Source organism: Elgaria multicarinata, chromosome 10 (genome assembly GCF_023053635.1).
Source record: "Elgaria multicarinata webbii isolate HBS135686 ecotype San Diego chromosome 10, rElgMul1.1.pri, whole genome shotgun sequence".
In the NCBI taxonomy this organism is placed as follows: Eukaryota; Metazoa; Chordata; class Lepidosauria; order Squamata; family Anguidae; genus Elgaria; species Elgaria multicarinata.
The window spans coordinates 34,887,086-34,900,968 of record NC_086180.1 but is presented as its reverse complement, the minus strand read 5'-3'; the positions used below and the strand labels follow the sequence as shown (position 1 = coordinate 34,900,968).

Sequence of the window (13,883 nt, the reverse complement as noted above, 5' to 3'; positions counted from 1 at the left end):
TGGTGCCTTAATTAATTACTAACAAAATTGTTATAGACAAGAGTATACTTCACCAAAAAGTTTACGTGCACAGTAAATCATCTTATTGTATTGATTCATCATTACAATGTATACTCTGAACTGAAGTTGTTTTCAAAATTGTGGGTTTTTCTTTCCATTCAAACAAACCAATGTAAACAAACCAGAATCTATGGGCTTCTCCACATGTAGCAAAAATCCTGTAGCCTTACTGGGGCTTTAACGTCCGGAGTCATTGTGGGTTTAAGGATTGGCACAATACACATGCTTCCTACCTTATTTTTACTGGTTCCTTCCCATATGTTTCAGTTTTACCGTCAACAGATGGTGCTGCTTAGTAGCGCATTTTCCATTTATTACTGCATTTTCTGGGTTTTATAAAATGGTGGATTTCTGCTTGAAAACTTCAGATGGGATGTTGATGTCATGAAAACAACCCACAAACTTCTGTGAGTGACCAATCATGAGTGTGCAATAAATTGTTCGTGTGGAGAAACTCTATTTCTCCAGCTATACGTTGGACAGATTTGGATATCTCTATGGACATAAGCTGCAGCATGTCTTCCCCTCTCCTCCTTCCATGTGTCTGGGGGCTGAGCCGGGTTGGTGCCTATTTCCTCCAAAAACCCACAGTTTACCTCTCTCATGGTGGTGTCAGGTAATCCCCTGCCCCTAGGTTGGCCTTGGATTGCCACCAGAGTAATGTCAGACAACGGGAGAGCCGTACTGACGTCCCTCCAATTGAAAAAAATTGGGTAAATCCCCAACTTTTTCAATCTGCAGCTTCACAGGAAACCCCTCAGTGGCTGCAAAACTGAGTCTGCATTGCATAAGTGATGCAGCACAGATCCACAGTCACCGCAGGGCTTTCCCTGCATATAGACAGCCCCTCTGTGTGAAGGGGTTTGGAAGCTTTTGCATCCATTTTAGATTAACCACAGCTTTCTATGTCATCTGAACCTGGCAAACAGTCATCAGTCTTAACAATGGTAAATTTCAAACAGTAGCTGCTAAACCTGGCTTGATTAAACTAACCATAATTAAGATTAAACACAGTTTATTTATTAAAACATTTGCATCTCATGCTATATAACTAGTATCTTAGGGCAGCATAAAGAAAATCAGAACGATATAAAACAATAAATAATATACACAGCTAAAAACGTATTAAATTGTTAACAAATTAAAACCAGTAGAAAATATTTAAAAACAATAGAAACAATTAAAAACAATTAAAATTATGTGCATACCATACATTTCACAGTGTATGGTATTTTATCATTTTGGATCTCCAAAATGCAAGGAGATCCAAAATGATAAAATACTTTATCTTGCATCTCCTTATAACTTTTAAAGTGAGGTGCTCTGACCAGGGCATCCCAGACAGATTTCAGTGGACAGGAGAGATATTCCTAGAGTTCCTATCTCTTATAAGCAGGAATTAGAAGCTTGACCCATTCTGCCCCACCTCTCTGAAAGAAGGACTGCTGTAATATGTTTAAAGAAAATAAGAAGATTATAGCTTGCATCCATTTCTGACAGGATTTTTTTTTTTAATCCATAAGATTCAGGTAATCGAAAATGACAAAGTTGCTAGAGGAGACCAAATCTATGCTACTAACATCAGAGGTCAAGTTCCTCCACTGGTTACTACAGATTGTGTGATCCAAGATCAAGGTAATATATAACTGTCTGAGAAGGAAGTGTCTTCTGTTTTTCGGCATTTAGTTTGGTTGTAGGATATTGTGTGTGTGTGTGTGTGTGTGTGTGTGTGTGTGTGTGCATGCGTGCTAATCAGTTTCAGCCAGAGGTTTAATAGTTTAGAGATTAAAAGTTAGTTAGAATGTAGAGGTTAGGATGCTTTGCTCAGGAAGCAGGAAATTATAAAGTTCAACAGAAAGTCAGAAGAAGAGAGAGAGAAAAAGTTTTAACTTGGAAAACAGAAACTTAAGTTTGCAGAAAAGAAAACTACCCAACTGGAGGGTAGTTTGGAGCTAGGGATAGAAAAAAATCCTAATGTTAGATGAAAGCCAAAAGCAAATACTGGTAGAGAAGGAGAAGAAGGGGCAGGGGGGAAGGAGCAAAAGAAAGAAGGGCCGGGTCTTCGAGGTAAGACAGAACTGGAGGTGCTGGAACTGGAGAACTAATAGAGAGAGCTGGACCAGTGAAAGTAATTACTTGAACTACATGTACAGGGGAGCTAGATAAAATAGGAGCATAGTCTAGCTAGGTTAGCTAGAGGTGTTTATCCCTGGTTGTTTTATTGCCCTTTTGCTCATATGGAGTTTTGTGGTATGTGTGTGTTCATCAGATTTTAAAACTTCTTTTCTTCAGTAAAATTTAAAACTGTTATTTGAAACTTTGTGCGCTCTCTCGCTCTCTCTGGTTATCTACTCCATGTCCAATAACCAACCTCCACACTAACTAAAGTAAATACTTAATACCCAGAAAGTTTTATGGCTGGTTAGGTGGAGGCACCCAGACAAATGAAAGTCTTCCATCTGGTGACAACAGAAAAGACGGCAGGAAGGAAAGAGCAAAAAAGCAGCGCAGACACACTATTTTGCCTGTTTTCGCTTCCACTCATCAAATGGGACATTTCTGATTTGTGATGTCATAGGCCAGATCTACACCAAGCAGGATATGACACTATGAAAGCAGTTTGAAACCTGTATATGGAGTTGTCACTACTGTTATAAACCATTTTAAAGCAGTAGTGTAGATCCTCACTATAGTTGACTTTTCTATATTGAGTTCAATTTCAAGTCTTTATTGACAGGAATGATTAAATATAATTTCGATGATGTCCTTGTATATTGACCAAGAACGTCCTTGGGTCAACTTCTATTTGTCAGGACGGCAGGGCAACCATATATAGAAATGTACTCTTGGTGAATTGTGGAATTCCATCTTGAAGACTCTGTAAAGGCTGAATTTGAGCCTCTTCTGACAATAAATCTTTTCTTCTTGGTTTGGTTAACGGCTGATTCTCTGTAGGAAAAGGATTAGCTGGGGTTAAAATACTTTGGGGTTTTGAGTTTATTATTAATGTTTGATCATTGAGTTGTGTTAATGCTTTTGCTTGTTAACTTGTTGCAACCAACCCCTGCTTTTTGCATAGCACTTAATAAAAGTCTAAATAAGTTCTTTTTTTCCCTTTTCCTTTTTACAAGAAGGGACTAAGGAGAGTTCAGCGGGAGGAATAGAAGCTCAGGACAACATGTTGTAACTATTGCTAAGCCAAAATGCTCTAACTTTGCATCCTACAAGTTGGATAACTTAGCATTTTATTTCAGCTATTTTGATGACAGGAATGTGAACAAAGGCTAAGTGCGGGGCAAACATACATCAGCCACAATTGTGCTTCCATAGCTGCAAGCACTTTTTTTTAATCCACAAGTTTCCAGAGAGCCATCACTCTGATTTGGCTTCATGCCAATACCAAATGATGACATGCTTTTGGCATGAAGCCAAATCAGAGCAAGGGTAATGTTTCCTGCTCTCATTTTGGAAACTTGTGAATGAGAAAAAGAAGTGCCTGCCATCAGTGAAAAATATGAGGGGGTAGTTTTGAGACACCTTCACATTTGAAAGCTTCTGCCCCCTCTTTGAACAAAAAATGTTGTGTGAAGAACATTTGTGTCAATACTGATTTATTAAACTGAATGTGTTTTGTCTTTCATCTAATCCAGTCATTGTTTTGAATGTCTCAGGTAATGCCAGTCCTCGTTACCTTCGATGTACCACCTATTGCTTTCCTTCATCTTCAGATCTGGCAAAACAGGCTCAGATTCCTTTAGCTGCTATCATCAAACCTTTTGCAAATGTTCTACCAAATGAGGTAAGAGAAAAATGCTGAGGATCTGAGAGGAAATGTTTTTGTTAAAGGCTGTTAGCTAAAGGTTTTTAGTGACATGAATTCCAGTGGTATCATACCTATTGACCCTTTATTTTGGCAATCACCATCCCTTGATTATAAAGCAGAGTCCAAAGTGTTATGTGGAAGGATCCATGAATACAGCCTCTGTCCACAAGCCAAGTTAATTGCATCATCAAGGAGCATCAAGAGGGGTCTTTGGAATTCTCATAGCCTCTGCCTGTTATTTCAGTAAATATTCTTGCAATGGAGTTGTACAGGAAATTCATCATTAGACATTACATGGGAGCATTCTCCATTCAAGATGTTATTTTCAAAGTCTTGAGCAATGCAGCATATTTTGCTATCTTAAGATGCTAGTATAGTCTTGGCTTAGTCAGACATAGCAGGAAACTATGGTTTCTCCTAGGTAAAGAAATCTGCATGGGCAGTTTCATCCTGGCTTGGTTCCCATTAATTAAAGTTTAAACAAACCACAGCTTCCTGAGTTTAGACCTCATGGGAAACTGTAGCTTAGTTTAAGATTGAAAGTGAACGCTTTCAATCTCAGCTTGTATTTTGTGAAAAAGAAGAGGAAATGGGCAGAACAGCCTGAGGCTCAGGCAGGAAAATCATGGTTTCCTGTTGCATCTGAATATTGGCCTCGTTCAGACAACATGCTAAGCCATGCTGCTTAATCACAAAAAGAACTCTCAATTCTTTTTGTATGCTGGTTAAGCAGCATGGTTCAGTGTGTCGTCTGAACGGGGTCAGAGTGTGATAGGATTGGGATCTGTTATTATTATTATTATTATTATTATTATTATTATTATTAATTTATATAGCACCATCAATGTACATGGTGCTGTACAGAGTAAAACAGTAAATAGCAAGGCCCTGCCGCATAGGCTTACAATCTAATAAAATCATAGTAAAACAATAAGGAGGGGAAGAGAATGCCAACAGGCACAGGATAGGGTAAGCCGGCACAGGGTAGGGTAAAACTAGCAGTATAAAGTCTGCACAACATCAAGTTTTAAATGGAAGGGAGGAGGCTAGAGACTGGGAAAAAGCCTCATAATTGATAGATTGCAAGTCACGACAAGAGCGAGAAGCGGGACGTGAAGGAGGAGGATTATGAGTAATATTGAAAGAAACTAGGTGATGATCTGACAACGGAAAGTGAGCAGTAGAAAAGTCCAACACAGAGCAATTCCGAGTGAGAACAAGATCCAGATAGTGTCCAAGGGAATGTGTGGGTGCATCAGACCAAAGCTTAAGATCATAAGAGGAAGATAATGAGCGAAATCGTTGAGCTGCAGCATCTTGAGGGTCATCCACATGAATATTGAAATCACCCAAAATAAGAGTAGGACAGTTATCAGAGAGGAAAAAGGACAGCCACGAATCAAAATCAGAGATAAATTTTGAGGACGAGCCTGGGTACAGAACTGCAATCCGCAGTCGCAATGGAGCGAAGAGCCTCACCACATGTACCTCAAAGGAGGAGAAGCAATGTGAAGATGGAATGGAAAGAGGCTGGAACTGGCACAAACTAGATAATAAAAGACCCACACCACCACCCCGACCTGTTGCATGTCAAAAGAATACTCCCCTCCCCCCGTATATCATCCAGCTTCTTTCGATAGCTCTCTGTACACCTGCAACCTACCTATAAAATGAGCATCTTGTTCTTCCTTCTACCATGGTCTGTAAAAGATGGAGGAGAACTATACTGAGTCTTTCTGCAGATACGTTGCAGCTGTTGTCTTGCTGTTTACTGACACAACTGAATATCCAAACTGACATCAGATCTGCTAAGAGCATCATCACACAGGGGGAAATTGTGTTTGCTTACTGTCGCTTCTCTGCCCTTGCATTTGTCCCTCATTTCTTCCCCTTTTGAAGAGGAAGTAAACAACTTTTCCGTGGCCCATTCAGTGGGTCTTTTTGATCCCACTGCTTTTCCTTCACCCAGCAGGAGATAGCAGCAACTTCTGTCTTTAAAAATAAGTCGGACTTACTGGGATGTTTTCTTGTGGCGTGAAGAAGGCTAGAAGAGGCGGGAGGTGTGCAGGAGGCAGACGACTTGTGAGAGGGACCTGCAAAAATCTGTGAGTGCCGAATAACGAGCGTGCAATAAAACGCTCGTCTGATGGAGCTCTAAGTGGATTTTTAAAAGCTGTTTGGCAACAGATACCCAAAAAGTCTCATCAGCTTTTGAGAATGGACCTGTTAACTAGCAGCACTTATGAAGCTGCTCTTTATCACATTTATTGGTGTTCTGTGTAATGCGTAGCACCCTGTTGATACTAAATGTAAGGTTAGTTGTAGAACCGCAAATCTTTTGGTGGGAGGAATAAGTGCCTGTGTATTTTTTTTAACCTTTTATCACATTGCACCAAAATTCAAAGCTTTTTCTTCTGCTTGCAGTAATCATCTAGCAGTTATAGGGCTTCTCTTCACCTCTCTTCCCCCCCCCCCCCACCTTGCATAAGCAAGTTCTGGTAGGGTCTTATACTTACACACACACACACACACACACACACACACACACACACCCCTTTCAATTTATTTTTACTTTTATTTCATTTCTGACAACATGCTTTCTTTTAATTTTCCCTTTCCCAATAGGGATGATCTATGAAGAGTATTCATATGTTTTTTGTTTTTTTTAAAGAATACATTATCATTGTTTGACAGAATTTATTTTTAGAAGACCACTGCTTTAGCAACGGGCTATAAAAACAAAAGCTAACAGATATCATGCTAGGCCAGGCACTCTGCAAGCTGGCTTTGGAGATGTATGAATATATGCCAAGCTTAGATAAACCAGATGATCTTTGTTTAATATTTTTAATACTGCTTGCTATTAACATTATCTTGGCTAAAGGTAACGTTTTACAATTTTGAAAGCCTAGTGCAGTTCATGTGTGTAGGTGTTTGGAAATGTAGGTTGCTTTAGAAGTGTTCTCTATCAAATTAATACATGTTATAATCTTATTAGAATTGCTAATGTGTGCTTGAGATATTGGTTACTGAAAAGTTAAGTAAGTATTTAATTTTTAAAACTCTTCAAAAATATGGCTATTTCAATAAGATAGCTGTAATCAAGCTATGTGTATTTCTGGGTGAAATGTTGCACCGAGAAGATGTTATGTACACTAGGGGTGTGCACGGACCCCCCGCTCCGCTTCTCTTCCAGATCTGCGATTTGCGGATCGGGCCGCTTCGCTCTGCCCCCGCTCCACCTATGTCCACTCCACTCCGCTGCGGAGCTCCGGATCTGGATCGGAGCTCCGTTTTTCACCCCCCCATAGGCTTGCATTAAGCTAAAAAAGTATACAACTTTTTTTCTGTTAAAGTTAGAAACCTCAAGTTTGGCACCATGACACCTCATGGATGTATACACACGCACATCAAGACTCAAGGCAATCCCATCATCCCCTGATTTTTGGGGAATTTATGAAAATCGGGCACCCCATTCATACCCCTTTCGATAGCTCCGTCAATTTGCACATTAGAAACCTCAAACTCGCCACCATGATAGCTTATCCAGGGATACACATGCACGCCAAGACTCAAGGCAGTCCCATCATCCCCTGATTTTTGGGGAATTTATGAAAATCGGGCACCCCATTCACACCCCTTTCGATAGCTCCGTCAATTTGCACGTTAAAAACCTCAAACTCACCACCATGATAGCTTATCCAGGGATACACATGCAAGGCACCATGACACCTCATGGATGTATACACACACACGCCAAGACTCAAGGCAATCCCATCATCCCCTGATTTTTGGGGAATTTATGAAATCGGGCACCCCATTCACACCCCTTTCGATAGCTCCATCAATTTGCACGTTAAAAACCTCAAACTCGCCACCATGATAGCTTATCCAGGGATACACATGCACGCCAAGACACAAGGCAGTCCCATCATCCCCTGATTTTTGGGGAATTTATGAAAATCGGGCACCCCATTTGCAGACGTGGACTGTTCTCTGACATTTGGACAGATAAAAAAAGGGAAGTGGGCACACTCACAGATGCCATCTAGACCCACAATCATGCCAAGGTACAAGGCAATCCCATCATCCCCTGATTTTTGGTGGAGCTTAAACCTGCAGACAGCTCAATGGGGCCATTTCAAAGGAAATCTCAAGATGCCATGAATTGGGGAGTAGAGATCAACCTAAATATGAATCTTCTTCCACATTTGAAAAATGGATTTGGAACTTCCAAAAGTCTAATTGAGCGCAGGAAGGACTTCTCCCCTGAGTCAAAGCCAGACACAAACCATCCCTGCGAGGCGGGCAGGGGAGGAGGGAGGGAAGGCAGGCAGGCAGCAGCCATTTCTGGGGGCATAAGGAAGTGAGCCAAGGATAAGCCAGTAATGCATATAAAATGGAATAAATAAATAAATAAACAAACAAAGCAGGGGTGGAATTAAAAGCAGCAGTGTTGCTGAATAAACAACAAGAAGAACTTTTTTAAAAAGGCTATATCTGTCTTTTACCAGTAAGAGGGGGGGGTGGACATGCCCAAAGGGGGAAGCATCTGCCAATTTGACTGGTCCTGTCTAGGTACAAGTCTTTAAGAAGCAAACGCTCACTTCAACTCAGGATAGGCATTGCTTCTCTGGGTTACTCTTTGGAGGGCTCTGATGGCCCTCCAAGTACAGGAGAGTGAGGGCACGTCCACATGCCCTAGGGGAGCTCATCCCCTTGCACCACATGTATTCAGTTGTTCCCCAAAGTTAGGGTGGGTAGCACTGCTGTGTGTTTCCTATCTGTTAGTATGATTTCAGGTTGTGTTTGTGCATTTGGTGGAGCTACTATTTTAAAAAAACACCGTTCAGACTAAGAAAGAGAAGTTCCCAGAGTCCCAAGTTACCAGTTTTGGCTATCCCCTCCTCCAACTTTAGGATCATGTGATCATGACCAGGAGTTGACTCTGCCCCTCAGCAATCGAAAAGGTAATCTTTTTCCCGCCTTTACCCTACTTTTTAAAAAATTCTAGCAAGTGAACCGCACCACGCAGAGAGCTGAGAGTAGGCTCAAAATGACCCCCAGCCATGACTCTCTAAGCACAAGAAGTTTCAGAAAGATAGCTTCAAAAACAACACAGTTATCCCCTTTTCTTTTCCGCAATGCAATCCTATGGGCGAAATGTTTCAAAATGGCGATCGGATCGGTCCACGGAAAGAGGATCGCTCCGAAAATGGGCGCTTCTCTTCGCCTTGCTTCTAGGGGTCCGCGGTCCGCTTCTACTCCGCCTCTGGGCAAGGCGGAGCAGGCCAATTCGCTTCTGATTCTCCGGTTCTAATCGGAGCGGAGCACATGCCTAATGTATACTATCTAATCTTTGTATAGATTAAATTTAATTTCTTTAATTTTTTAAAGAAATAATAATAAAAAAGAAAGAATAAGGAAGAGAATGTCAAACATTAAAAGAGGCCGTGGAGTTTAAATCATTCATAGTAGAATTTGTTATGAGTCTCTTTCTCAACTAACCCATAGCTATTAATTGCATTTCTGTATAAGGAAAACATTTGCTGGCAAAAGGTCTTGGTAACCACTCAGGAAGAATACAATGGGCCTTGTACATTATTTTTCTAGCTGGGCTTTCATTTTTTTGATATGAGCATTAATATCAGAATGGCTTTTGTCCTTATACAGATCTCTTTATTGTACGCATGTTACCATTCTGAAATGGAACAATGTTCCACTCTTTAGTTGTCAAAACAGATAATAACAACAGCATTAAATTAAACAACCTAGCACACAGCACACTTAAGCAACATTATGCAGTATCTAAAGTAACGTTATTCAGTCTGAGTAAGGTTTAACATACTGCTTTTCAAGAAATCAGACATAGATTTTACAGAGTTTACATTTTTAACGAAAAGTCTTCTTAACTTATTTTATTCATATGCATTTTGATTTAGAGCACCACACTCACTGTCCCTTTGTATTTTTGCTATGACAGTCCATTTTGACAAAGTTCTGTGGAACTCTGGGAAATAATAAGTAGATAATTCTTAAATGTGTTTAAATTAGGTGTGGGTATTTTTCTCTTCTTAAAGTAACACTAATGTTATATAATGAAAACCCACATTATGGGCTCTTTCCCTCTAGTTAATGTGGGGCCCCAAACACTAGCCCCCATTGCTTTGTATGGGCTTGTGCTTTTTACATCTGTCTGTCTGTCTGTCTATTTGCAGTTGAGGCTTTAGATTTTGCAGAATGATCAATAAGCCTTATCTCAATAATCTTCTGTAAATCCAGATTTGACTAATGGGGGAAGAAAGTGAATTATGTGACTGAGCAGAATTTTGTATCTATGATTCTCAGTTTAAAAATGCTGTAACTGGGGCATAATTCTGCCAAAAGAAGGGATTGTTTCCCAAGTGGAGACAAAACACTGAGAAATCCTGATTAATTTTGGGCTCTCATATTAAGGCAGCTCAGTCCCAAGGCCAAATCTATCCTTCTTGGAGTCCCAATCCATCCCTCTGGAGTTCCCCAGATGTCCCCATCCCCTTCTCCTAGCCTTAGATGGCCCATTTCCCTCAGCCACCAATCCTTGGACGATTTCCAGACTTCTGTGTAGTCCCTCCCCACTGTTCTAAAAGGTAGAAATGCTTCTTTCAGCATCTGCGGGGAAACCTCTTTCAGGACAAGGGCCAAATTTACTTCCAGAGGTTCCCTTGTAAAGGCACAGAGCGTGTTTTTAGTTAACAAAACCTATCCCTTCACTTTCATCAGTAGAAAGCAACCAGTGATGATGCTTTCAGCAGAAATGGAAAGTTTCATTGCAAATGCTCAAAGGACACTTGTGTAATGGTTTGTAGAAAATCTCAGATACATTAGGTGTTAGGTCTATATGTACTGCTCTGAATGTCAGTAATCGAAATGTCAGCTCAGTGCAGAGTGAAAGTCATGAAAGGCAGCTTAGCATGAGAGAAGGAGAGGCTTTGCCATAAATTATTTTCATGACCTTCTGGTAACAAAGTTAAAACTACAGCTCTCCTATTACAGCAATTTCCCTAGCAGTTCTGCATAGAAGCTTGTTAAATATCTCTCCTTTCAGTGCCTACATTCTGATTGCTTCTGCTCACTGACATTTTGGAGACCTGTTGTCTAGTTTCTTGATTATCATCTTGCATTCCAATTTCATGTTCTTGCTTCTATCATTGGTTAATCCTGACTGCTGACCTTCCCTTTGATAAACAGTGCAACCCATCATCCAAATAACAATCAGCACTTCAAAGCTGGGAAGTAATTGCCTGCATTTAGTCTTGTTAATTCATACACTCCCTTCTTGGTCAGCACAATGTTAGAATCTTTGCAATTCTACTCTGCTGTCAATACCAAACACCTCATATGTTAGCAAGAAAGGGTTTGGGGAACCTGAATCACATCGAACAACAGAATTACAAAGACAGAACTAGTGCCTTTGAAGAAAATACATACATTTTGTGCGACTGGAGGACTCAGTCTGGGGAGTGGACTTTATTTCTTTGATTTATACCCTGCTTTTCCAGTAAAAAAATAGTGGCGAACAAGAACCAAAACTTGAAATAAAAGTAATAAATAAATAAAAAACTTAGTTTAAACAATCATTAAAACAAATAGGTAAAAACACAAATACATGTAGTTTATGTCTTCAGTTACTCTAGCGTCATTTTTTAGACAGCACAATAGCAGTTAAAATGGTGTCACTGGCAATGGAATGTAGTTATAAACCTTTAGTTTCATTCACCAGCCAATGTTGTCTTGGTTCCCTTGGCTTTGTCCTGTGATTTTAACATAAATTGGTTTTATTTGCCCTTCTGATTTCATCGTATGCCAGTGAGTATTGTGTCATTTGACATCTGTGAATGTGTTGACCGCCCAGGCATGTATCTGTTACCACTTACCTCAAATGAAAGATGAGACGAAAATTAGTCTTAGCTATTCTTCAGAGGAGGTCATCTTTGTCTTAAGAGTGTGTAACATTGGTATCAGGATTGATCCAAGCTGTTTTTCTGCCTGAGGTGGAATGTAAGAAAGCATCCCCTCACTCGAACTGCATAGTATCTAAGGTCGAAGAGGTTACTTTAGTACCTGAGATAGAAAATCCCACAGGCACTCTTCCCCTCCCTGACAGTAAAAATACATTTTTAATTAAATAACTAACAATTTGCTATTATTTCATGACACCCTAAATTAGCTGCCTGAGGCAGTTGCTTCACTCTGCTTAATCATAGGGCCAGGCCTCTGTTACATAATAAGAGAATATTTGACTGCTAAGGCAATATTCGCAAGAATCACTTAATCTGATTTATAAATTTTACAAACGTGTGGATGATGATGTCAGTCTAACCCACACATTGGTACCATGACTACTATTTTTCTAATGGAGAAGGCGCTTCCAATCCCTTTAGGAGATCCAAGGTGTTATATGATGGCTAATGTGACTGTACCAAAAGCAGTGACTAGTGTTGAATAATGTACATTTTAACACCTCCTTAGTTCTTGTACTGTGAAGATACAAGTGGTGCTTGTATGACCAACAGATATGCTACACTACTGCTTTATAATGGTTTATAACAGTTTTGACAACTGTTCAGACCCAAGACACACTACATATACCGTTTTCAAAGTGTTATATTCTGCTTGGTGTTGATCTGCCCTATGTTTCAACTAGATAATTTTAAATAAATAGTTATGGATATAGAAGACTATCATTTTAATGCGGTGTGTGAGAACTACCACATCTGAATGATCATCATTCTTTCTATTTCTAATGGTTAGGGTGTGAGTTCTGCTGCTTATGCAGCTAAAATGGCACCGCCCACCCATAAGAGAGAGGTATCCGCAAGCTTGGGCAGAAACCCAAGGCTTATAGACATATAAAAGACTTTGGGGGACACTTCCCCCAAATACAGCCCAATGAGGCCTGAGCATGCTCAGTGGCCACAGAATGCTGATTGGCTGTGGGGGAGGGAAAATAGTAGTGAGTGGCTGGCATCTTGGAGAGCAGCACTCAACACTGCAACATTTTGTCACGATTCCCACTTGTCAGCACAGTCCGCTTCTCATTTTTGTTAGAAGCGAAATGGTGTTATTAGTATCAATTCTGAATGCCCCTTAACTTAGTATATAATATCAATATAAGATAAATTAATAATATGTGTCTGGTATTTCTCAATCTGGATGGATAAATTAAATGTATCCTTCCCTGAAGGCAGTATGGATATTTTTACTGTTTGCTTAAACGTGATTGAAACAAGCACAAGCCCCACTCCGATTATCCTAAATATATCTTAGTGCACAGTGACACCTAGAGAGAGTGTGGTGTATAAAAACGGTATTTTCTAAAATGTACACACTACCTTACTGCTTGCTGCAAGTTAGGATCATAGGACAATAGATCATAGGACTAAAAATGTGTATAACATAAACGTTCTTGGAAGATTGAACTTCTAAATAAGTATTATCACTATCTTACACTATACAATTATGTGTGATTAGCAGCCCAGATGTTTGTTTATAGTAGATTTGATCCAGCTAAAGTTAGGCACTTTTAAATCCCACGCATTTTAGTGAGAGATATTTGTGCTTAACTGTCCCATCGGTATAAGGAAAACTTAAAAGTGATATGTGATTAGTAAGCTGGTTTGTGCCTACTAATTATACCCAGTGCTTCATTAAACTGTATTAGATATATAGACTTTTTAGCATACTTCTCTATTGTGAAGAGTTGAGACAAGACAGTATTAACTTCTCTTTCACATTGTTGCTTGTAATTTAGTTCAATTAAGTAACAGGGGAAATCAGAGATTGGTTTGCAAATTAATAAATACTGGTAAAGAAGGGTTATTTGGAGAGAGCAAGGGCTCATTCAGGAAATAGTGGGAATGTGTGGCCCTCCAGATGTTTTGGCCTACAACTCCCATTGTCCCTAGCCAGCAGAGCCACTGGTGAGATATGATGGGAGTTGTAGGCCAGAAACAAAACA

General features: G+C 39.9%; 1 protein-coding gene across 1 annotated transcript in view; it reads left to right on the top strand.

The window, feature by feature from the left end:
- Positions 1-13,883, top strand: part of SEC24D (SEC24 homolog D, COPII coat complex component) — a 68,440-nt gene that overhangs the window by 21,275 nt on the left and 33,282 nt on the right. The window contains exons 7-8 of the mRNA XM_063135377.1: positions 1,584-1,695; positions 3,732-3,859. Coding sequence (XP_062991447.1) covers positions 1,584-1,695; positions 3,732-3,859 — 240 coding nt within the window. The remainder of the gene's footprint in view (positions 1-1,583; positions 1,696-3,731; positions 3,860-13,883) is intronic.